This window comes from Ambystoma mexicanum, chromosome 8 (genome assembly GCF_040938575.1).
Source record: "Ambystoma mexicanum isolate Mex_15411 chromosome 8, UKY_AmexF1_1, whole genome shotgun sequence".
In the NCBI taxonomy this organism is placed as follows: Eukaryota; Metazoa; Chordata; class Amphibia; order Caudata; family Ambystomatidae; genus Ambystoma; species Ambystoma mexicanum.
Genome location: NC_090929.1, coordinates 263,880,524 through 263,907,733, shown reverse-complemented (window position 1 = coordinate 263,907,733; position 27,210 = coordinate 263,880,524). Strand labels below are relative to the sequence as shown.

The 27,210-nt window shown below is 44.7% G+C and overlaps 1 protein-coding gene across 1 annotated transcript in view; it reads left to right on the top strand.

Moving 5' to 3' along the window:
* The first annotated feature begins 1,183 nt into the window (after positions 1 to 1,183).
* The window catches only part of TLR4 (toll like receptor 4), a 214,466-nt gene continuing 188,439 nt past the window's right edge, over positions 1,184 to 27,210 (top strand). Inside the window, exon 1 of the mRNA XM_069609662.1 lies at positions 1,184 to 1,343. Coding sequence (XP_069465763.1) covers positions 1,188 to 1,343 — 156 coding nt within the window. The 5' untranslated portion in view covers positions 1,184 to 1,187. The remainder of the gene's footprint in view (positions 1,344 to 27,210) is intronic.

The window sequence follows — 27,210 nt, the reverse complement described above, 5'->3', positions numbered from 1 at the left end:
ATGATATAGGACGTCAGCTGCTCCTGCTCAGACAACCCTTCAGGGCGCCCCGTAGCCTGGAGCCAGAGGCCACATTCAGCCCAAGCTCCTTGAGGCATCTGGTGACTTGTTGTTCGAGATTCCAAGGTGGATTTTCTCCCCAAACTGCTTTATCTACACACATGGGATATGTATATATATCGGCGGCTTTACTCTAGTGACAGCAGTGCTAGAAATGGAAACACGGGAGATTTGATTAAGCCCCTCCCTTCCCCCCTTAAATAAACATTTCCATTTCACGAGATTAATTCATGATTAACACCTGGAAAATAACCACAGAGAGGAGGAGTGCTTCCCATGATATTGCAAACAAAGTATACATGGTACAGACATTTTAGAATGTCAAAGCGTTCTTAACATACGCTCTGCCGGTTGCAGCCCTAACATGCATATTGTCATGTATCCTGAGCAGGCGTACATGTGTTGTAATGGGTAAGTCTCTCGACATTCAATCTGAAAGCTGTGTTTGAATCTTGGCATCGGCACAGAAGCAAATTAAAACCCTTAAAGGGTGTGAAGGGTTTTCCTGGATCCCGAGACTCAGAGAGACTTATTTTGCCGGATCTCGGATTCCGGAAAGTCCGGCCCAACGACCAGCGCTGAGTGGCAGTAATAGCTCATGCACTGTGTGACACCATGCTGGCGCATGAGGGAAATGCTGCAGGGGAAAGGCTATGGGAATGGCATCGATCTGCAGCAGGGGGTTTCTCATCATCTGAGACTTCCTCTGGGTGAGGCACTTTCCTGATGGCAGATGCAAGCAGACAGGTGTTCTTCTCACAGGCAGATTTTGGCAACATACTTGGCTCTCTCTTTTAACGTCGTCCGGTGGCAGCCTTTTTAATCCCAAAGCACGCAGTCTCATCTTCATTGTCTATGTGTGCGTAGGAGCTGCTCAAGGTTCTGTGTGTGCATATGAAATATTCTATTTTATATGCAAACGGGGGAGTGGCAGCTCGGATGAGGGGCCATTTCCGACACTTTGCACATGGCAGAATGTGCAGCACCTCTACAATGTCAGAAATGAGTCACATGACTGCGCCTGCCCTCGAGATAAACCTTAGTCTCTCACCCTCCTCGTTCACTTTCACTTCCCCATGCTAAGCTAGCTCCTGCGTATTTGCTTTGTCTCACTTCCTCCTGCCAAGATGACTCGGGCACTCAGCAGAGCGAGCTGCTGTTCTCCGAAGATGGCCGGGCTAACTGCACGTTATCAGCTGAGGTCCTTCCCTGGAATGGTGCTGCTACTGGCGACAATCAGCTATGCTTCAAATAGCTCCGATATCCATGCGCCCTGCACGGAGGTATAGTAAACATCTAGACATCGTCGATCTCAGATTCGCACCTGATACCTTATTGTTTTAAAATTGGAGCAGATCTGGGGGTGCCTGGAACATGTTTGAAATTCTCATGTGCAAATGCCATTCAGCAAGTTTTGCGCAGGTGGGTCTGAGAGATGCTCATGGCATCTCTAAATTTGCTCCGCTGCTAGGCGTTGTCTATCAGGGATCAGGTAGCGGAATTCAAATGTGAGAGGCACACGTTCGTATGCTGCTTTGCTCCAGTGCACATCTCTGTGAATCTGGTCCTTTTCATTGAGAAGGTCTTGATAAGGTATTGAAAACTGTCGTGGATGGAGGGTCATCCGTGCAATGTCAGGGCTCACAGCGTCTCCACCAGTACAGTATAGGCAGCGTCACTGCGACCTTCCTGCATAGACAGAAAAAGAAAACACAGCACTCGCAGTATCGTTGATCAAGCGCGAAGGCACACCTCTCAGTAAGCGCCTACCTCTGCAGGCAGTGTCTTACTTTACCACGATGGCAAGTGGAAGGGTTGGGGAAGTTGATTACATGTATCTTGGATTCTGCAGACCTGGTACCTCTCCAGCAGGGCCTCATGCTAGGATGAAACTCCTGTTTTCTTTTTCTTGTTTTTCTTTCTCATAGTCCCTTTGTTTTGAACAATGGATTAGAAATAGTCCGTCTTTCATTATGGAGATGCAGCACACTACAAGGAAGTGTGAAAAGGACTTGGTTCTCTTAGCTAAGTGTTAATGTTTGAGCCATGAGCAGTGGGAGTTCACATTACATGTTTAAGGCCACAGGTGGCTTCCAAGTAATGTTCACTCCAAAGTAAACTCATTTATGAAACACATATTTCTTAAAGTTGCCTCGTCCATGATGCCTGCTAATTTGAGTCTCCCAAAAAGTTGTCATCTTTCTGTAGAAGCTGCACATCTGCTTAACAATATGCTTAGAAAGAGGCACGTGATAAAGGACGTTAGGACGTTAACATATTCCAAAGAAGCAAGTCTTTAAAGAGGATCACTAGTTGTCCCTTGCCAGGCGGGAAATCATCACCCCTTGAATTTTAGGCTCACACCTTGCAGCATTCTGATATGGTATGGCATTTGTAATACGCCTATACACACGTGTTTCAATGCGGGTCTAAAAGCTGCATTTATAATGTGACAACGGCTAACTACTATACAGGCATGCGCAATGTCTTACATAAAAAAAAAGCGACAACTGGTAGGACAACATTTGAAGGCTTTGTTTTTGCACAATTTTGCAAACAAGTGTGCACATGAAATCATGAAAGGTTAGAACATTGAGCAGTAGTTTGCCGTGAGTGTTGTATAGAATCGTTTTTTTTTCAGTCAGCAGTGAGTGCATATACAAATTACTATTGTGTGAGAAAAGAGCAACTATTTAATTCTGTCAAATGTGTTCATTCGATGTGGACAGGTAAAGCACTGTTTGGCGATTTCTGGAGATCTCTGCAGATATGCAGAGATCTGTGTGCAGCCGTTATATATTTCAATGTTGCGTTTTTAATTTGGGCTATTAGTTGTTGCTTGTGACAACTATAAGTGGAAATGTATAGCATTGGAGGCCAGATAAGGAGAAATGGCAAATTAGGAGAGACACACAGCTTGAAAGTGTTTGGTTATTTACCCATCCATTGTCCGCCCATGGCCATGCTCATCCCTATGGCCATTCCCACCCAGTTTCTGCCCCTCCCCTCACTAAACACATCCTCATTGGAACTCTTTGAGCTCACTTTAAACATGCTATGCCATCGAACTGTGTGCTCGAAGTACCTGCCAGTGTTTTTTTCAAAGCAATTTTCCGAGAGCTATGGCTTAACTGGAGTTGTAAACATGCCACTGGTCTAATAAAAAGGTCAACCAGGGCTTCCTTCAGACATACAATGTATAAGCACTCCTGTGTGTCCTTCAATTAAGTCCTATTAAAAACGAGCATTAACAAAGCCAACAGTTTTGGATGTGTATAAGTATTAGGCATGTTCCAGGCATTACTATTTGCTGCCCAGGTACTCACACCATTCTACACCTGCTACCAACAATGGCCTGTTAATACCAATACGGCTGTGCCTGGCAAGTGTCTTCCCCATGCCTATACAAAAGTGCACTCTGTTGGCATTGCCAACATGTGTTTACTTCCCTTGTTGACAAACCGATATCTATTGAGCTGGGCAATTGCACCGTCTGTTAGCTACACTGGAATGGAACATAACATTCCCGTAGTAGGACCTTACACAGAAAAAAAAACAACACAAAAACAAGAATTCAATGTTATTTCAGATGACAACACAGGGACAGAGGACATGGCAGAGCGAAAGGGCAAGGTCTGATGGGTACCAGTGTCAGACTAATAGCAACAATTGACAGAGATCCAGTCCCAAATGATGGGATCTCTTTCTACATGTAGTGCTACTGGCCCTCACATACATTCTGTAACTGCCATGAATGGGCTTTTTTATGCATTTCAACTCCTCAGGAACTGTCTACATTTTTCTGAGCAGTCAAAGAAAAATGGTAGCAAGGCAGGTGTAAAACACCACTCAATTCAACACGAGTGGTCATAAACAGACACCCACCATACATCAAACTGAAGTGTGGATAGGGTTTAGGAAGAAATATGTGTGCCTGGCCAGAAAGCAGCAAATACATTTGAATATTGAGATGTTCCTCCTGAAACTGCAACCTTCCTGGAATTTCCTGATGGGCTGATGCAGAACGCTATGACATGATATGGTATGGCATTTATAACGCGTCTGTACACAGGTGTTTCTAATGCGATGTACGGTTTCCACTGCCTACTCCTTCCTCCCTCGAGGAAATGGATCCGGTAGTAAATGCTGGTGGCGTGCGGGCTCAAGGCTGAGCAGGGGATCTAAAAACAGTCAAGTGTGGGGTCAGTAGGCGGGCCAGCACTGTCTGCTACACCTGTGGTCTTGTTTCCTGCTAAACTGTTGACTCCCTTGAGGGATGGGAGGAGAGTGGTGCAGTAGACCAGAAGACACACGTCTCTGGGGCCCTGGGTGGAGATTAAGTGCTCCTGTTTCAGAAGAAAGGAGGGGGCATATTTTCTGGTGAAGGAGGGGTCTCATGGCAGGAGTCTCGAAAGCTGTGGTCCCTGGGCCTAGTTCTTTGATACGTTTCATAACAAAAAGATCAGAGGATGAAATGGACAAGTATCCTGGGTGGGCAAGCCAGTATCATGTTTAAAGTAGTGGTTCTGCATTGAAGGCACATTTTCCAGAGTGTATGAGTGGGTATGAATACATCCCAGGCGGCTGCTGGTCCGGGCTTGCTTTAGTATGTATGGCGGATTTCTCTGGCATGTTTGGAGAGTCCTCTTTTCTCTAGAGGCATAGTAACACAAAACTGTAAATACACTAGTGCAGAACACAGTGCTGTCCCCATGGGCTTGGTGGCTAGAATCCAGCAGACAGCACAGCAGGCAATGGTAGCTTTCACTGGTGCTATTCACACTGTAGCTATCGTGCAGGCGGAAACTGTGCAGTTTTACTGGCTACACTGTGCCTATTTTGTGTGCGGGAAGTTTGCACGGCTGTGGTTTGTACTGTTCCTGCTGTGTGGGATGAATGCTTTCATTTCTGCTACTTCTCCCGGAACTGTTGTGCACTTCTGCAATGTGTGCTGTATGTCTTATGCCAGGGGTCTGCAACCTGGGCTCTCCACTTGTTGTGGACCAAATCTCCCATTAGCCCTAACCAGCAAACGCAGTGATGACAGATCATGGGAGCCTTAGTCCTAAACATCTGGAGAGCCACAGGTTGCTGATCCCTGTCCCATGTGCCAAGGCAGAATGCAGTGCTGCTTTTGGTGCTGCAGCTGTAACACGAGAGAAAAGCTTGCTTTGCTGCTACATTTGGTGGGCCCTTTGATTGGGGTCAGCATGCACTGCTGGTACCAGTACAGGACTGGTTGTGTGATGAGTGTTTGCAAAGCTGCTACCATTGCTCTTTCTGCACTGTCAGTGCTAGTGCCTGAGCGGAAAGCTGTGTTCTTCCTAAGGTAAGCGTGCACGTCTGAGGCCTGTGCTGTACAGTGTGTAGGTTCCATTCTAATCAAGTTAATACTATTGCCTGAGGTGGAACTGTTCTCTACGGAAATGCTGCATGTCTGCAATATTAGATGTCGGGGTGCTGTGGATAGTCAGCCTGTGACCACTACGGCATGTGCTCAATTTGTTTTTATGAAAGTGTGAACTGATTCTATACCTGTGTTGTAGATTTTATAGGGGAGGGGTAGATGTGGTCTCCTCTAAGGGGCCTTTGGTGATCACTTGGAAAGCCCTATTGTTATCAGCCTACACATGTCAAGCAATGTTTCACACTAAGTGCATCTCCAGAGCTAATAATTGTTTTCCGATGTAAACGAATATGCAATATTGCATCTATTAGGTATTGTAATATAGTCAACATCTTCCTACCACAGCCAGCTCGAATCTTCCAAAGCCATCGTCTACTTTATACCACAAGTGTCTAATTCCTTCACGCAGTATCTGCCTACACGTGCATGTCCGGCATCTACCACCTGCAACTTGTGTATGCCACCATGTGGCAAGTGGATACCACTGGAAACGGCAGTCTCCCTTCAGCTGAAACTGACCCCACCACCCCGAGGGCCCACTTCTGGTGGCCAGTTTTTAGCCGTTTTTTTTACAGGGCCGGGGTGATCATTTTGTCTCTTACTAGATCGGCTCAGCATCTATTATGCCAGAGAGGACGGGCAACTAATAAGCACCTTAAATACCCGGAGGGGGGCCAGCTCAGTGGAAATTCCACCAATTACTTGGAGGTCCAAGAACAGAGAAAGCGTAGAGTGGGTGCTGAAACATCTTAAGCATTGTCAAAGACACACGTTTTGGGGCGGAATGCTGTTCTTTGCATATTGCAAGACGGGATGCAGGTTCTTTGCAAGGGAGGATACAAGACGGGATGCAGGTTCTTTGCAAGGGAGGATACAAGATGCAGGTGTATAAGAAAATGAGAAGCGGAATAGAGAGAGGGAGAAATCTATTGAAGGAGGGCACCATCGATGATGAGAATGATGAAATATGAGCACGAAAGTTTGATAGTGGGAGGTTAAGAGAAAATCCGAGAGTGTGAGAGGAAGGATGAGAGAATAAGTAAGTGCTGTGAGCAAAAGTGAAATAGTGACCAGAGAGAGAGAGAAAGTGACAGCGGACACAGAGAGAGAGAGTGTGACAGTGCAGAGAGAGGGACAAGGCATGGATAGAGTGACAGTACACAGAGAGAACGAGAGTGACAGGCCACAGAAAGAGTGACAGCACCCAGAGATAAAGTAACAGCACAGAACAAGAGAAAGAGAGAGAGACAGAGAGAAAGAGAGAGAGAAAGAGAGAGAGAGAGAGAGAGAGAGAGAGAGAGAGAGAGAGAGAGAGACGGTGTGATAGGAAACACACAGAGCGGCAGAGAGACAGTGTACAGAAAGATTGAGAGTGACAGCACTGAGAGAAAGAGAGAATGATTGACAGTGCCCAAAGAAAGAGTGACAATACAGAGAGAGAGAGCGACAGCGCATGGAAAAAAAGAGAGATAGGGAGATTTGAGTGGCTGCTGACAGTATTTATCTGCCAGTCAAATCAAGTTATATGGGACTGAGGGAGGGGAAATGCATCAATAATGCAATTCTAGCTGACGTCATTGGGAGCCATTATAATAGGAGCTCTAGGGTACACGATGTGGTCCCTAACACCATTAAATCTGCCCATGGGTGCCTTTTTCATATAGTGTGAATTTAGTCATGTAGAAGTACCTCTAAATTGCCCAGGAACACACACTTTGGCTGAACAGTGAAGCAGGGATATTAACCCACTCTGCAATTTATGCACTTGAACACACTTCTTCTAAACTTTACTTGGCATATACATTTACGTTTTGGATTTTAAGGCCTACAATAAGATTATATGATAGAGTTTACTTCCAAATACACTAATTGCAGCAACCTGACAACATGTGAATCCTTGAAGAAACATGTTAAGCTAAAAGAATATCATTGTGGCTTTATTTTCCCCTCATGAATGGAAAACTATAATTCCCAGACTGCAAAATAAGGAAAGCCTGAACACATCTATTTAACACCAGTGAATTGAATCACTTTCAGAAACACACTGAAAGAAGTTGTGTAATAAACCAAGTTAGCTATGGTAATTCCTTGTCACAAACATCCGGTATTATGATGATGTTAAGAATATTTCACCAGTGACATAAAGCAAACCTTTATTTTCCCAGAGCACAATGGGAAAATCGGTTTTAAAGGGTGACTCACAGATGCAATGTCAGACAAAATGCAAATGACATTTTCGTTTTGCAGAGCACATTGGAAACACAGGGGCGATTTCGTTTGCAGAGCACAATGGAAACACAGGGACAATTTTGTTTTGCAGAGCACAATGGGAACACAGGGACAATGGCCCTCATTAGGACTCCGGCGCTAAACCATGGTGCTATTAGCACCATGGTCCATGCCGGAGTCCGCCATGGAGAAAGGGGGAATTACCACCCCATTCCAAGGTTGGCGGGGCGGTAATTCCCCCTTTCTCCATGGCCCTTCCCCATTCCCATTTTTGCCCCGTAGAGCTCAATGGGACTGGGGAAGGCGGTAATTACGGTAGCGCAAATTGCGGTACCGTAATTACCTCGTAAGTCCCTTTGAGGGTCCCTACTTTAACGGCTGGTCCAGACCAGCCGTTAAGGTCGGGACCCGCAAAGGGACCTCGTAATTAGGCGCTGAGGGGTTAACGGCGCCGCAGCCTTTTACAGCGCCGTTAACCCCTTAGCGCCAGGGTCGTAATGACTCCCAATGTCTATAAACACATTTTTAGAGGGAGCTTCATTCTATTACTCACTTTAAATGACTTTGAAGTGGGCACAGATTTGAATGACAACTGCTCCACTTCTCTCAGTTGGAAATGTCCAATCACACAAAAGAAAGGTTCTGCTATTGATAACAAATGAAATGTGTTTGTGAGGTCATTATGTGGCTGACTGAAGAGGCATAATAGAGTGTGTGTGTGTGCGTGCGCGCACGCTCGTGAGGGGTGGGTGCAGCCTGTGACTTATGAAATAGGCAGTGCTTGCTCGTCCGAGCTGCCAAGCTGATCCTAAATTTAGAAAGAAAATGCGCATAGGAATCTTAATGAGAAATAAAGATGTCCACTCTACTGATTTTTTTTTTTTTACATTTCCACCTCTGGATACATATGAGCAAGCAATTTATTTCCAAATACACTGCAGTGACAAGTAGCCAAACACAGCCAATAATATGTTGTACCCCAACCCACACACCACCATAATTTCCTGCACTGATTTATTTTGAGTTCCCAATTGTGTGGGAAATAACCCAGTCTGGTAACCCTGGATGGGAGGGAGTTGCCATGCAGACAGACGAGACGGGAACAGGGAAAGCAAGGATCACTATGCCAGTACAAGATGAAATCATGAGCTTTACAATGAAACTTCAGATTTGAGGAGTCATTGTAAAAAAAAAAAAAAAACAACTTGGCCTTAAACAGCACAGGGACGGACACATTAATGCAAATTCATGACTGATCACGTTCAGTTCGAATGCCAACCAGAAATCTTGCTACTGAGCAGCCATGCTTCTTTCTTGAGTTAGCAATGCATTGCCCCGTAGATGGCGCTAGCACTACCATATGCACTAAAACCAAAGAGACAGGTCAAAGAGTCCACATTTAAACTGGAGTTGTTATAAAGGGGTTTTCTTTTATGTAACACCATCTGCTCTCCAATCCTCCCTGCTTTTATGCATTAAACCCAAAGAGCAGTTCTTCAGACAAAGCCTCAAGCTGAGATCCTTTACGGGGGCTACCATATAAAGCAGGGAGGAATGGGGTGCTTAAAAAAATAAGAAAACAGTGTGGGGACTCACTACCAGCTTGTCCCAGCGTCTATTTTTTTAACTGCATTTATTTTGTAATTCTTCTTTCTTTTCTTTGTGTCAAAATAGATGTGCCACTCCCATGTGTTTTACTTGCTATAAAATGGCAATATTTGCTTTTTCCAAAGATAGAAATGTTCACATATCCAAGCACAATAAAATGCAGCGGTATTTATCAATAGAAGTGTCCCCTGTAGGTTTTATATGAGACGCACACCATTGTTGTGCAGTTATACATTCTTGTCCTTTAATAGTTTGCGACGGTGGGCCTCATTATGAGTGCAGCGGTCTGGAAATAAGGGCGCAACGTACCGGCACTATTTCCAGGCCACCACACTCTGACTCTGCAGGCAGGGGCTGTGACATCTGGCAGGTCTGAGTTTTCACGGAAGCACCGGCACCGTTAACAATGGTGCCAGTCCTTCCGTGAACCCATTCCCATAGTGTTCTATGGGACTCCATGGGAATGGGGACTTCCCTAATCCGCCGCCGGATATCCCGGACCGCCAGAACTTGTAATGTCGTTGTGGCACCGGGATATAAGGCATCGGATTTGGTGTTATGAGGACAGTGGCAACCCACCAGTAGCACAGAGGGTTACCGCTGTCCTTGTAATGAGGCCCAAGTGCGTAACTATCCAAATGCAAATACACATTCTTTGTGTTGGAAAATGTAATTGTCCATTTCTTTTGATAAGTGTCTCGAGATGGTGCTGACATGGCAGTGCCTTCACAGATATCACTGCCTGCATTGCACAATACGATGCACTCACACTTTGTATTGCTCACCAAGGGTTGGTGGTTGCACCAGCGTCGTTTATGACATCACACTTTCTAATGGTGAACATGGACCTGACGCCAGGTTATCCAAAAAGACCAAAAAGGGAGGTGTGGCTTCCATTTCAACAATTCCTCACAATTACACGATCGTTTCCTTTTGCTTTTTGTACTGAACAAACATGGCTTCAGGTAGTCAAAAGACTCCCTTTGTGGATATGGTATTCTAACTGTAACTAACTATTTCATATATTCCTTTTTAAAGAATGCATTTAATGTCCTAATGCCCTAAAAGTTACATAACACGACCAAAGATGATAGCACAATGAGTCACATCAGCTCGGGTAGACAGTGAATTCATTACAGCATCACAATGTCATAATCCTTAGGCAGAGAACTACAGTTTATATACATGTATGCTTCTTCAACTCACTACGACCCTAGTTTCTACATATTAACAGGCTGTGTGAATGGAACCAGTGAATTCAGGGGAACTTGCCTCCCTTAAAGAGTTCTAAAAGCCAACAGAGTGATTGACTCGACCTGGGAATCACGTATGAATCATGAGAATAAAGTTGTGCCAATACGTGGTCCACCAGACAGAGATTCTGTATCTTTTAGTGCTGTCTTATTCCCATGAAGCCTTATTAAAACTAAAGGCCTCTCACTGAAGTGCTTTGTCCCAAAGGGTTTAACCTGTTCTTGAGCTTGATTGAAGTAAATGAATGTGATTAGCCTTGAAAAAGTGTATACACACGAAACACGTTCAAGCTGTGGCTATCATCATGTGCAAATGAATCAAAATGAAACTCAAGCACACGGGAAAAGCTGAATACAAAAATATAATCACTGCTGGGATATTTTACAGTAAGCGGAATGCACTTCCACGAAACATTACTCTCTTCATCTGGGTGTGATTGCTAGCTCGAGGCAATAACTTGAATCACATATTGACAGATGCATTTAACCTCCTGTGATAGAACACATGTTTGAGTTGTTTTGCAAATGTAATGTTGGACGTTGATTTTAAGTGGGTGGGAAGGGGTAAGCAGGGATAGTAATTATAGACCAGTATGCATTGGTTCGTATTTCTCAGCTGTGACTCTGTTTGTTGGGCTGTCCTGATTGCCTCACTGATAATGTATGCATTATACTCCTTAACAAAAATATGACAAGTGCCGTATACGTGTGCGTTGTAAACTGTTCCCTGTAGTTGTTCCTAATTTCAATCTTTTCAAGTCTCTCATGTTGGGGGGTTTCTCTTTTGCTGCCCATAATACAAACCTGACTTGCCATTAAAAGAAGTTAAACAATTGAATTTTGGGTAGAAAGATGTGTCTTGCATGCTTTTTGATTTCTTGTGCTAATTAAAGTGCACAACCTCTGGTGTTTCTGAAACCTTTAGTCCTATTTGCTGTTTTTTTTCCATAGAAAAGTTATGCATCTTGTGTAGAACAAGGTTCTGCAGGATTTCAAGTTCACAACACTTTATTTTGGCTGATTGCCATAAAGTAAAACACAAATACACCTAATACCAGGCCACATTCACAAAAACCAGAGTAGACTGGATTTAGATGATGACAAATGCTAGGTGTGACAGGGCAGTAAGAACGTTTCGGGGAATTTGGGGGATTTAGAACAAGCATAGATCAGAATAATCTAAAAAAAAACATTGTAAAATTGTTGCAACAAACTGATAATAAGGAAACTTCAAAGAAGATAGTAACATACATGCATGCCAGACGATCAATCGGATTATATACGTACATGTTACAAATACATGAGGCCTGGCGCAGGTGCATAATGTTCGAAATCATACTTGCATCTAATTCAGCTCACTGTCTGTAAAAAGTTTGCGGGGCTAAGCAAATTTCAGTATTACTGCAACCCTTGAGGGAATGAAGAGCTGTACCCAAGTGCATAATCCTGTGTTTTATGAGACCTAGATTAATCCATGTGTGTTCCCAATAGGGGACTACTTGGAGCATTGGAAAATAAAAAGGACAACTGTTTCCGTGACTGTGCCACAGAACGGGCAAAGAGTAGAATGACCATGTGCCCCTTTTGCGGTATGAAATCGGGGTACTGCAAGGGTTAAAATATCTAAACAGAAATAGGTTATCAGTACTATGTTGTCAGTTTTCTATGGATAGGTCAAATACTCTTCAATGCCCCACACTTGTTTTATTTTCAAAAACGATATGATATATGCTTTGATAGGTTATTTATAACACACTTAATACCCAGAGGTTTCTAAGTGTGAATCCGGGGATCGAACCTGTGTTGCTCCGTGTCGTTTTGCTTCCAAGCAGAGCACGTTGCCTCTGAGCTATCCTCCCAAGACAATATTACAAAAGTGATGTGATGCCAAGGTTTTCATTTTAATAAATCTATCAACATTTAAAAAAAAAATCAATTTCCTATTGCTACCCTGGTGGTCATTCGTGATTGAACATAGAAGCTTTTTATGAAGCTTTAGTACAGATTAACATTAACACACACCAAGATGAACACATCTTTCAATTGTATTTCGAAGAAAAGTTGGGGGAAGACCCCTCAAGATACATCAGTATGATAGGACCGAAGTTGGGAGCACCAGAACCTGAGGTAGACATTTCTGTTCTGTGTCCCCCAAAAAGTCTAGCTGTGAATGGCCACATAGTTAAGACCTATATACATATGGGAGCTGAGTGTGCCATTGTTTTAGACATTTCCAGGACAGGTAAAACTACATTTCTTCCTATTTTCATCGTCATTGCTAAAATGTCATCAACTCGTAGTCTTGAGGTACAAAGACTAAACTTAAATTGTTAATTCAACTCACACTTACCAGAGATCTGTATGCCTAGATTTTAAATGAATCTACCAGACAAGCCCTTTCCCCATTTAACTCAAAATGAGGTCTCAACCTCTGTGTGTGCATCGGGCGATAAAACCATTGCCACTCTGTAGGTGTTGTTTATTTCAAGCCTATATTCCTTACTGCATTGCTCTGGAATTGCTCACCAAGTCTTAGTGCAGGTAGGTGTTTTGAAAACCAAGGCCATATCATCATCATTAATCAGATAACCATGGTTTTGCTCGTCAACTATTGCTGCATCATATTCAGAGTTTGTGATCAGTTTGGCCAGTTCGTTAATATACACAACAAATGTAAAAAGGAGCCACAACGCAGCCTTGTCTGACATCTTTGTTCATGGGGAAAGTATTTGTCCATTTTCCATGAGCACCAATGCTTACTCTTGCAGTTGTCTCTGAGTAAAGCGCATTCAGTACGTTAGGTGTCAGTTTTAAGTCATTGAATACTTTCAATAAATTGGCTCTATCTACTGTGTCAAAGGCAGTTCTATAATCGATAAATACAATAAAAAGTCGTTCTTTTCTTTACTTTGACTGATTTAAAAATTAGAGACACAGCACTAAGATCCTGCTGTACTGCTCCACGCCCCTGCCGAAAGCCACCCTGGTAGATAGAGATGATGTTCATTGTTCATTGTGTTCCTCGGGCTCCTGGGGCTCCCTGGCATCAGGAACCGTGATCTGGCTGGACGGTCTACTAATCCTGACCTGTGTGCTGGGGGAGCCATAGGTGCATGTACCTGAGCCCATATTTATGAGTTTGCATTACGGGGATCCTCTGTGCCTGCAATAAAGGGGCAGGCATTTTAACTGACGCTGCAGCATCAGCAGGTACTGACAATGTGCATTTATGCTTGCTTTTTGTTTATATTTCCTGCGCATCAGCTTTTGTTGTTTCCTATGTGAAAATGCCAGGTAAAATCTCCAGTAGATCTTTGAACTACAATCTAAATAAGGGGAAACCTTATTGGAAGTCAAACGGCTATAAAAGAGCCGGTAATCGAGAGAACCAAACCCCAAGACCCTAGAAGGGAGCGCAAAAACTAGAACCTGTAAACCTTGTTGTGGCCCTGCACTCCTGCAGTGGTTGGATACATCACTGATTATTTTAAACCCAATAGGCCTGGATGTGTGACTAGGGCAGTGAATCACTTGTGTGATAAAGTAAATCCACCTACAGAGGCACAGACCCAAAAGGGAGAGGCAAGTGTGGAGTTAAATGTGTCTTTCAGTGATATCGATGGCAATTCACTGTTGAAGCTATGCTATTCACTTCGAGAATTTCGGTCCAGGCTGAGCCATCGGGAGATAAGGTCTCACAGCATTTGTCGGCCTCCCCCAGATTTTTTCCTTGCGCTTCTCGTCCCTTGTCAGTGGATCGGTGCCTAATCTTGATTCTATCCACTAAGAATCTGGAGGAGTGACATTGGCGGACAAAGTAGTGTGCCTGGATATGAGGAGTTGACCCACTCCGGTAATGATGTCTCTCGCGACGTGTTGTATTTTGCGATAAAAATGTTATTAAATGTATGCGTCAGGATTCATGAAGACGTCAAGAAACAATGTTTGTTTCTGCGGGATCTTCAATTCTTTATTATGAATAATAGACTTACCAAACTGGGGGAGGCAAACTCCTGCACATGTACAGCCTGACGCGCTCACACTTGTTGTTCCGTCACAGGACTTTGAGGTGCCCTGTGTTCCACCTGAAGGTTCAGCCCAATCTCCTTTTAACTATAAAACCCATAAGCAAAACCGGAAAAAAAAGAAACAAAAAAGAGCTAAGACTGTGAAATCTTTAGTGGAGCCCGCACTAAGTGATGATATTATCCACCCTTTGAACTCCACGATTTTCACTGTTAAAAACCGTAAACTGAAAAGCAGGAACACTAGGAAATGGGCTCTCCGGAAAGAGGAAGAGGCAACAACTACAAATAGGGAGGCTGACCAGCTGTATTCTCAAGGACAATGAAGCAAAGTGGGTCCAATCTGGAAGTATCAGAGGTGACCCATGATGCCCTCCAAGTCAAAACCGCTGAGCCCAACTTACGAAGGCCCATTAGGGCTGGGGTCTTGCACCGGACATGGCTCATCAGTTGCAAAATGATTCCCTAGCACTCCATGCTTCTGGCTTGCTTCTGGGTTGGTCCCAGACTTGGACATATATGTACTGTCAATTAGGGGAAAAGGGCCTGATCGCCTAAAAGGTCATGTGAACAGATCTGAATTAATAATAACATTTGCCAAAATACCTTCTTTACAAATGTTAAATTCCTGCAACTTTGAATTTATTGATTCTGTAAAGACTTTTTGGGAGGTGGGGTAGAGGGTGTATGGCTCGTGTTCACTATTGCCTTCCTATGAAGGCCTCCCTTATTAGAGCTCAATTTGATTCACTCGAATTTTTGGGGTTCGAATTAGGCCAATCCGGGATGTGTTGTGAACATTTTAGTACTGCTGTGAAAACTGCCACGATCACGGCTAAAGTTAATACTGTAAATGTACTTGACAACTTTGATAATGAGAAAGGGTGACATTGGTTGAAAAGTATGTTACCAGGGGTTGAGGGCAGTCACAAGTGAGTATTTGCTTTGGCTTCTTGGAATACTAGAAGCGACTCACATTTCCTTGGAAAAGGCTCCTCCCAAGATTACTTATTCAACCACACTGCATCTATGCTGCAGGAAACTGGCAAATAATGGCGCCAAATGGTGTCCGTTGGGTGGCTCAATCATTGAGGTTTATCAGGATTATAGATGTAACAAAATATCCCCCTCTGACCCGGATGGTAACGTTTTAGCAATAGAAATGAATCGCCTGTTATTGCTTCATGTGTACGACCCTGCTGGTGGTTCGGGAACGGGTGACATGTTTGTTTATATCGATGCCATCATTACTGACTGGGTAAAGGATCCTTCAGAAGATCTCATATTACTGGGGGCGATTTGAATGCTAGGGAACACTCGTCCACAGGTAGGTTTGGAACCATCGAATCAGACAGTAAAATGGTACTTGGTGACGTAAATGTGAGAGGTCATAGGTGGTGGGGGTTTATGAAAGACTGGACTTTGGATATTCTAAATGGAAGAACTCAAGACGGCATTCAGAGAAAGCTCACTTGGTTTTCGGGAAAAGTGAATGCCACCCTTTATTACCTGTGTGGAAATATCCTTCTGATAGAAAGAGTTAGCAACCTTATAGTCTGTTAGGAGGTCTGTAGTAGTGGCCATGCAGGCCTTACTCTTAAGTGGTACATGGAGAGACGGGAAGTCAAAGCTGGAGGCCCAGGTGGGCTGATTCCCAACCACAAGGGTAATAGGGTAGTGTGGTCAGAGCACAATATACATAGGGCCTACTCTACCTTATGGTTGCAGGTTGAAACTGCTTATTCTGTGCTGCTCAGACTCCACCTGACGAGTTTGAAGCCTGGTTGCTTTTATTTGCCAACAAAATGGGTGGGGTGAATAGGAAACGAATTACAACCTCTGCTAAAACGGATGTCCATCCTTTTGACATTGAAATGAATAAGGCTAAACACTTAATGCATAAGGAGTTATGAGATTTAAAAAGGAAGCCAAACTTCTTGTATATGTTTTAGCGCAAGACTATACACCTACAAAATCTATGTAGAAATTGAATAAAGAGGAGACGTCTTATGGGCCTTACTGCAAACTGGCTACAAATGATTGCATCTTTAAATTGCAGGTACCCTAGGAATATAATAATAATAATAATAATAATAATAATAATAATAATAATAATAATAATAATAATAATAATAAGTGGAAATTGCTGACGTTGGCAAGGGGGCCAGCCAGTCTGTCTATTTTAAATCCTATTTTTGCAGAGACTTGGGTAAAATCAGTTGAAAATAGAATGCACAGCCCAGTCTGTGGTGCCAGAATGCCGCCCAGCAGCAATCTAGTTTGGAAAATTCATTTTAGCCCCGGAAATGTCCATAGCCACATTCTGAAATTGAAGAATTCAAGGGTCCCGGGACCCAATGGTTTATCTGCAGCAGTTTTGAAGGGGGCAGTCCTCTTCGGGCTAATGTCCAATGTCCAATTTCAACAAAATCTGCAGTGAACGGTTGATCCCTGGGTCCTGGAAAAAATCTTTACTGGTACCAGGTTTTAAATCAGGAGATTGACTATTCCCAGGGAATTATCACTTACTGACTCTCCTTGATGTGGCTGGCCAAGTCTTTTTGACATATGTATATGAACATTTACAGTCCTGGGTCACCGACAACAATACTATGCTTTTCAAAGATGATCTAGTGGTCTTTGACCAGTTGTTGACAGGCATGAAAGCATCCATGAATGAGTTGGGGTGTTACATTAGAGAGCATGGAATGTCTGTAAATTTTAAAAAGACCAAAACTATGCTTGTCTCTGCAAAGTATGTTAACAGATCTTGATTGAACTGCTGTCAGAGTTGTATTGACTACACTGATTCCTATACATATTTGAGAGTGAAAATGTTGAATAGTGGCAATACAGTAATGTGGTTGAACTAGAAGGGCTACGCAAATCACACACGCTAATTATGCAGGGTTCCCGCTGGAGGGCATGTTTTGCTCTCTACAAACAGTGGTTCTTCCTGGCAATTTTGTACGGCTTAGAGGCCTTAGCTCTAAAGAACTTAAAATGGCTGAACGTGGTTGAAGGGTATTTTTGACGTAATTTGCTGGGACTGCCACGCTCAGCATGTATTGAGTATGCACGTCTGGAGCTGGACCTGGTCTCCTTGTGAGCTCTGTACAACTAAGAGGTGTTCTATTTTTGAAGCCACAGCTGTCCCCTCTATGCCTGTTACTGGCAGAATTGGGCGAGTGCTATGGTCTGGAACATGCTGTGAGGACTGAGGACCCTTTTGTGAGCTTGTATGTGGTGCAATATAAGAATGTAAATAGATAGATAGATAGATAGATAGATAGATAGATAGATAGATAGATAGATAGATAGATAGATAGATAGATAGATAGATAGATTTAAGGGGACGTGCTCCATGATACAGTGGGAACCGAATGTTGAACGTTGTGATGAGTTTATTGCCCTTAAGGGGATCTTTAACTGAAGTTTAGTGAAGTGGGATTGGTTTCAGAATTATGTCCACCTTTCACAGTTACATGGTTACTCACAGGTGTGTCATGTGACACATAGATACTTGAAACCACAATGTTACCTGTTGCTATGCCCAGACACGGAGGCTTGTTTTTTCCGACTACTGATGCACACAAATCAGCTCTATGTGCGCTCAGTATGTGGAGCCAAATATAACCTACTGCAGGGAGTAAGGCACTGTAGAATCTGTACGATGTTGCATAGTAATATTTATATATGTGAAACCTAGTGTGATTCATTTAATAGGTGAATATGAAAAAAAAATATCAAATTATAAACGTTCTTAATGAACTAAATCCAATAAATAAATAAATCAATGCATACAAATGTGTTTCCTGATCACATATGTACTGGAGTCTTGGCTACCCAAGAAAGGACCCAGACTTACTTGCATGGTAGGTATCTGTAAAGTAAGCCACTCTCCGGTCTTATAATGACTTCGGGTTTAGGAGAATGTAGTCTAGGTTGGTCCTGCTTATACCTCTACTGAACGTTGGAACCGATGGACAATCCACAGGCAAACGTCCATTTGCTGCCCTTAAGCCAAGTTCAGCAAACAGTGAAGAAAACATTAATGCTTCTGAAAGATGGGAACGTGGGGGCGAAGCCTCAATATCATGAGTATTCCAAGCCTCATCTTCATCACGGATCACATCCAGGCATTCAACCAGAGGCTCAAACTGCACGTTGAGGTCCCCTGCCAAAATAACTAAGACTTCAACATTCCAGGAATTTAATAGTCTGAATTCAGGTAGAGTTTTACCCATTAGCTCAGGAGGGCTAAAATCACATTTTCCAGCCTTAGGCCTCACATACATATTACAAATACACGTCAGTCCAGGATAGACAATATCACATTTGTCATACTGGTAATTGGAAGAGTGCGAGACCCAAAATTGATAGATTCCCATTTAGATGGCCACGTGCCCCAGCACTGCATGAATAACAGTCAGTACCTTATATCTGAAAACTGGTGGTAGTTTAAGTTTCTTGAAAGCAGAAAGCATAACAAAGTCCAAGCAATCGGTATCACCTCTCTTTGAATCTAATCCTGGAATAATCCATGTCAAGATATACAGGAAAACATGATCAGTGGTTGTAACAACCTGTGGCCCATATACATCTCCCTGTCCAGTAGGGATGGGGCTTGTGGGGCGTGTAAGCCGCTAGTCTTTCCGCCAGGAGAAGGCACGCCATTGGCTGCAATAGGGACCAGGATTGCGTTTTCTGTGTTAGAGTAAGCAGAAGATTGGATTCTGGCATTAATGCTTGCTCTACCAGGGGAACTACTGGTTGAACCTGTGCTCCTTAGGACACATAAACATCTCTTCAGCAAGCAGTTACTTTTCATAGCGGGCTACAAAGGTATGTCTGCTGCAGATAAACTGTCCTCACATGCTATATGTTTAGGATTCGAACATCTGACCTTCCAACCACAAAACTCTTTCACCATCTCACTATTATCAGATCCTGTGACCAAGGCCTGTGCAATATGCCACGGGCGTTTGGAACATATGTCTTCATGGCGACAGATCTGTACCACAGGCACATTAACCCGCTAATCCTTGTTTTTGGGAATGGAACCCTTGATCTGTAGGTGACATGCATCTCTGTAGCATGTGCAAAGCTTACTAAATGATGACCAGTTTATTTAAGGACATTTCCATACACATAATATCTCCGTACATAGTGGTCTTCATTGTACCCCAATTCTTTACAGTGCTATATATAAACACCATTTGCAAAATAACTCTTATATAGCATTGTGCAGACAAGGCAAATGAAGTGTGGCTCTACCTAGCCTCTATCTCCCACACTTGGACTACTCCTCATCATTCATTATCTGAAAGTGTCCGATGAGTGTGAAAGTGCCGGCTGTAAATTGGTCTATATCCAGTGCACATGCCAGTTCTTGATGGCCCTGCTGTCACCAATCCAGCAACCAATAAAATCCAATGTCAATGTTGCCGAAAACCCGGTAAATAATATAGTCAGATTTCCTTGATATTTTCACCAATTAATTTATTTTATTCACAATTGTTAACACCACAAAAATGTGAAAACAATTCACTTCATGGAGATATATGGAATAATGAGGTGTGGGACAGTATTTGATTGGGTTGGGAGTGGGGGTGCTGTTGTATATCCTGGGGTTTAACAAATGAAGAATCAAGTTCCAGGCCCATGCCCCTTGTATTTCCCAACTAATGTTTTTGGGGGAAGAATATTTAGCTGAAATGTAAACAAATAGGCAATGGGTCATTTGCGGAAGATACTGAGTTATGACATGAAAATTGCAATATTTAATAATAGAATACAGCTCATGCTGCACTTACTGTCTTACAACAGTTTTGAACATGTATTATGCTTGCACGATTGCATTATGTTTCATAAAGTATTTGTCAATTTGGTGGTCTCTACCATGGAACAACACCTGTTTGCTTTATTTGAGCTACAACAAAACAAGTCAATGCGCAGAGTTTGGCTGCAGAGTTTGCTCTCCTGCAGTTCCTGTTTCCCTAGCTCGGCTTGCTGGTTTTTCTGCACTTTCTACTTATCCAGAGAGGAATCCTTCAAAACCTTTTCTCCGCTGCAGAGTTCAGCTGCAGAGTTTGCAGCCTGCTGCAGTTCCAGTTTCCCAAGCTCGGCTTGTTGGTCTTTCTACACTTTCTCGTTGAAATCCTGGCGCGACGAGGAAAGAGGTGTTCAGTTCCCTTTGCTGCACTCAGTGTCAGGAATAGTATGTGCGGGAGCACTGTCAGGTAGGCTAAAATAAACACTATTCTGAAAACCAGGCTAGCCCAGCAACTCCAACCCTCCGCCCAGCCCTCTCAGAAGTAAAACTTTGAACACCTCCTTGACTCACCTTCAGGGAGATGCCCGTTATCAGCCCCCCACTGCTTTGCCGAGCACTTTGGTAGACTTTGGTCGCACACAAGACTTGTATTTGGGGCGCGAATCGCTGTCAGGAGCTCAAAGCCGGCCACCTCTGACGGCATCTCTCCTGTGTGTTTTTCAAGGGCCGGCGGGCGAGTCAAACATAGAGACACGCAACGATTCAGCCGTGGGACCACAACGTGTATTCAGCACTGTGGAAAGCAGTGTTTCCTTGGTGATTGACCTGCTGCCCGCTTTGATAGACCTAAGGGGCGGGCTATCCATTAACACAGAGGTAAAAGCGGCTATTGAGACAGAAACTCTAATTCAACTGCAACCCGGCAGAGATAAACTCTGGACACAAACACAGATGCTTGCACAAGTTCATAGTGCAAACCTGAACACAGCAGACCACATGAATGTCTCCCCCAATCCTCATGCTCCCCAAACACTATCGCCTGAGAAGAAAGGCGACAAGGAAACAAACGTAGTAGCTGAAACTGATGAACAAGGAGGGGATATTGAACAATCTGGAAAAATTCCAGCAATTCCAGAACGTTGTGGCTCCATAGAAATAATTAATCTGGAACAGGCTACTATAACGGCAGAGACAAAGGGCCTCATTATAACTGTGCAGGTATGGTAACAACGGTGCCGGAAGCCTACCAGCCCCGTTGTTACCGGACTGCCACAGTACAACTCTGCGGGCGGGTGCCGTCCCGCCACCTGCCAGGGTCAGGCCTGCCAGGCAGGACGGCACCCGCTCGCAGAGTTCTCATGGGAGCACTGGCACCATTATTAACAGTGCTGGTGCTCCCGTGTCCCCATTCCCATGGAGTCCTATTGGGAATGGGGACTAACAAAATTACCAGCGCCTGACTTCCCAGCCACCAGACTTGGAATAGCCCAGTGGCACCGGGAAATCGAGCACTAGTAATTAATTACCGGTCCGGTGGCTACCTGATGGTTTTACCCGCATAGCTACCGCCAGACCCATAATGATGTCCAAAGATCCAAACAGACGCCTGGACAAATCACCTTTCACAATGAAAGCATTACGTCCAAAGGGGAAAACTAAAACAAATTCCATGTTTAACATCTTACTGGTACTGGCAAACCAAGTTTGAAAGAACATCAACAAAAAGGTTCAAAACCAACCAAAACCCTCAGAGTCTATAGGAACACACCCTCAAAAAGGCCACCCTTAGCGGCCCCCCTTACAACTTTCTTTCACAAACATAGAAAACCTTAATTCACAGAAGAACTTTCCGACACAGAGATACTGGAAGGAGTGCAAGAGCCTTTATCTACCTCGTTTGAGGGGACAAGTCTTTTAACAAACGGCTGTGGCCTCTAACCCAACCAAGTTAACAAAATGTCCTCCCAAAAGATGGCCCTTTACATTTCCGATACACATAACTAATCCACCTGCTTCCAAAAACCTTTTCATGAGTAAGAACCCTCTAACCTCACCAGCCGCTACGACCACCACGATGGAAGAACCGGGTTTAAACAAAGTTGTACAGGTCCCAGTGACTACTGTATCTCTGGCCCAGTTCATGCACGGACTGACAGAAGTACATGCAACTTTGAAAACAAATCATGACTTGGGAACATTGCATCCCCAGTTCAAGAATGCAGCACACAAAATTACACATTACATGAACAGCTGCCCAATTTAGAAAAGCAGAGATCTCAAACAGTCATTACCGGGGCTATTTGAATTGGAGCCTCGGAGTGCGACTTATCTTTTGAACAAACTTACACGAGACCAGCCCAAGGCAATTGAAAAGAGCACAAGCAGCCATCAATAAACATAGCCAACATGTCTCAGTTGCCGGCCTCATTATTAAAATTCCCCTGCTTCACTTCAACAGATAAATGACCGGAGTCACACCTTGACACAAAAGAAAAGACAGTGGCCCTCATTACGACCCTGGCGGAAATCGAAAAACGATGGCGGAAATGCAATACCGCCATCGAATAGCGCTCGGTGCGATTATGACCCGTCACCGTAAAGTACGATGCCATTAGCGACACCGTAGTGAACGCCAACGCTAACTGCACCAAGTACGCGCACGCGCGCCATGCGAAACCGTAATTACCACCATGGCGCAACGGTACGCGAATTCTGACCCTAGCGGACATATACCTAACGCCATCAAGCATGGCGGAAAGTACCATTCCGCCATGGTGAGAAGTACGGCATCGCGAACCAACCGTAAAAGGCCCTACTGAGTGCCTGTACACCACTCCCTGGCCACATTGCACAACTCCTCGTAGGTGCAATGAAGTCACAATGCAACCAGTGAAATGTACAAGTCACCCATGCATGCCAACGAACAAATGAATCTAGGGGCTCCAAGTGCCTTGTGAGTGGCCATCCATATTTGCCATGGCACCATTGCCGTACTGATGCAGCACAGGCATGTGAAGGTTCAAGTCCAGCAACATGAACTGAAATATGAGACAAACAAAAACAGGCCGCCCATCGCTTGACACCAGTGTAAGGCAACATTCAAAGCAGTATCCTGAGTGAGACTGCACCAGCCCTGTACTCCTGCCAGTAAACAAACCAACCATCAGCATAAGCATGTACCACACAAGTTGGCAGAGTGACTGAGCAGCCAGGCTCATCTCAAGAGGGGCCAACGGGAGCTGCAGGGCACAGATGGCACGAATACAGAAGCTATTCCAATGGACATGACCTCAGTCTCCCTCCAAGAAACGCACGCAAACACAGGCACCTGTGACCAGCCATATTCTGATAATCACATCATTCCACCAATCCACCTGGCTGACCGGCATCTGTTACACAAAAGCTAATCCCCCGCCCCTGAGCATGACATCATTAAAACAGTCATAATGGCAGCCCCTATCCCTGACCTCACTGGGCTTCGTAGGCAAACGCGCCCAGTACAGTACCACGCAACTATACTCAGAAGCCGGAACCCAATGCAGATCTTCTCACAATACATCGCTCCACAAATAGGAATATGCTACATTACTTGCAAAGAATAACGCTACACGGTCAATATCATAATCAAAATTTAATGCACAACAAAATCACCAAGCCCATACAGCTATTAGGTCATGAACTCCAAAATATATTTCATTATTGTGGGCCGCATCCGCAATAAATGACCAGCTTCTTCTTGTGTGACGCCCTGTTCCTTCATGGTACACAGGGGCTACATTCACGTCCAAAAAGGCAACATGGAAGCGCCTAGAACCGCAGGGCCGTCCCATTAGGTAGGCACTAGTCCAGCTGAAAGGTCGATATGTTGCTCCTAGCCACTAGTACTGCGTAAGGGCATGTGGCCCATTGGCGATCGTCCCATAAGATCGTAATGGTGCTCCACTGATTAACACGAAGCAGCAGGTGTCGGGAGTAAAACCCATCTGCAGGAGTGGCATACAGATGGCAGCGGCAAAAGGGGAGGAGATACCTGTCACCCAAATGAAATGAAAAAGAATAGTATGGGCATCAGAACTTCATTTGAATTACTCACTTCAATGATCACACTAAATCCACAGCCATATGCATGCTAGCCCACTCAAAAGGATTATTCCCACCCAAAAATCACTTGCGAATCATAACTAAATAAATCGAGGTGAAAACACTATTACAAACGAGTGTTTGTGTGCATGCGTCTGTTAAAACAGAATCCATTAGATGGGATTAGTAACGTGCATAGACACAAGTGTTTGAAGGCGCGTCGAGACAGGGAGGGTTCAACAAGGGCAGATAGACGATGGTCCCACTATGGCAGCCCTGCATCACATAGCGCAGGGGAAGCGGATAGATTCCAAAAAGCCCTGTACATGGCAAACTCTCCATTAAATCATCTGTCCATGCATCCATACATCATTCCCTCATCCCGGTATGAAAACGCCTGATTATTTACTCACATAACATGTGAAATTTCCATTGAGTCTGTGCGTAATGCAGTCTGCAAAATCCACTGTGCTCCAGGCCGGAATTCCAGTGTTGTGAAGTGACATGTATTTGGGAACGTCCTGCCTTATCGTCCACTACGCTATTGCGCATCCCATACTATTCATATCAATCATTGCATTCTCGCCATGGCCCCTGTCCGAAGGACATTAAAGAATAGAACATTATATCTGCAGTCAGACCTGTGGGCGTCTCCTCGTCGCTAGCTGAAAACCGAAAGCGCTGTCCTTCGAATTCCTCATTTGCAACATCACGTCGAAAAGGCATCTGTGACCGCTTGAAATCACAAATCCATCCATGTAGTGCGGCAGTGTGTGAAAATGGCAACTGGCTTGACTCACAAATAGGAAGCCCCGCCCGTCGGTGAACCTCGGTACAGTGCTGCATGAGGGTCCACCGTCAATCGAGTACTACATTCCACTGACCCTTCACAAGTTTGTTCGCGACTGCAAAGATAGTATGTGAAACAATGGGACCATAGCAGAATGAACATATGAACCAATATTTCACTGCCATCGGGATTAAATACATGATTGTAATAGCAAGATGCCATGCGTCGAATTGCAGCGTTGTGTGCGGGACGAGCTCGCCCGAAGGGGATTGCAGCTTGCACAGGTGGAATGAATCACCACAGGTGGAGGCTATACAGCCTGAAAACACATAAATTGCACACCCAACCCCCTCCCACAACCACACCCACTCCAAAATGCTACCGGCAGGACTAGCGATGTTGGCCCTGGGGGACCTGATAGCACTGCAAGTACTCCAACTTCAAGAAGAAGACGAACACGAACTACTACAACAACCGGCCGCACAGAGGAGACGCAGGAGGAGGAGGAGGGCAAGGCAGGGCCAGCAAGGCCCACCAGCACAGCCACTACCACCACGCAGGCAGCCCGCAATCCCACACCTCCGAGCACATCCGTTCAACCTCACTGATGAGCAGATCCACACCCTCTACCGTTTGGACCGGGACACCATAACCGCCATTGTGGACATGACACACGCTGACCTTGTCAGCATGATAGATAGCCCAACCGCCATCCCACCCCTACTGAAGGTGGTGTCTGTACTCCACTTCCTGGCCACAGGCACCTACCAGCACACAGTCGGACAGTTGCATGGCATTTCACAGCCACTGTTGTCACGGACACTATTGCAAGTGATCGATGCCCTCCTGAAGCACGCAGATGACTACATCTCTCTACCACGCTCGGAGCAGGAAATTACCAACACAAAAGTGCGATTCCATGCACTTGCCGGCATACCGGGTTGCATTGGTGCCATCGACTGCACCCATGTGGAATTGGTTGTCCCACATGCCATGGAGGCCCAGTACCGCAACCGAAAACAATATCATTCTCTTAATGTACAAATGGTGTGTGACTCCAACAGGATCATTACACATTGTTGTGCCCGATTTCCTGGATCAACCCATGATTCTATGGTCTTGAGGAACTCTACAATACCACGCTACATGGAGCGACACGCAGGGAACAGATCCTGGCTACTCGGTGAGTCTCATTTCATGCATGATAATGTGGGGTATGTGATGCGGCAATGACCTGGCAGGAAGGGGGGGGGAGGGTGCGTACGTAGCAATGTCATTCCACAAACATCCTTTATTGTCCACATACAGGTGATGCCGGGTATCCACTGAAGAGATGGCTCCTTACACCACTCCGGAACCCACAGAACCAGCATGAGGAGGACTACAACCATGCCCACTCACGTACCCGTGTAGTCATAGAACAGGCATTCGGCCTACTGAAGACTCGTTTCCGCTGCCTCAGCAGGTCTGGCGGGGAACTCCTGTACCGCCATGAGAGGGTTGCAAAGATGGTCATGGCATGTGTCATGCTACACAACATGTGCGTACGTAGAAATGTGCCCATGCCCCCTGACGCAGAACTGCAAGCACCTGAAGATGGTCATGATGAGGGTGGGGATGTGGCAGCACCTCAAGGAGTCCGCGAGGCACAGGAGGGCCGTGAAATTCGTCAGATTCTCATAGATTCATGCTTCTAGCACTCACGCCTGGTGGCTGATACATGGACACGGGACTTGTGGCACTGTGTGTGTCTGGAACATGCACAATATGGACTGTACGCCTATAAAGGCCTCGTACACAAAGATCAATGTCCACACATCTCATTGGATGATTGTGCAATGTTTATAGCATATGTGAAATTATGTTACACACCCCATCGACCCGCCACCCAAGTGAGCCCAACACACCCCCTCCACCCTCCTACCTCCCCCCCGAACACCAGTGTCCAAAGATGCTCATTGTCAGTGGGCAGACGCTATTGC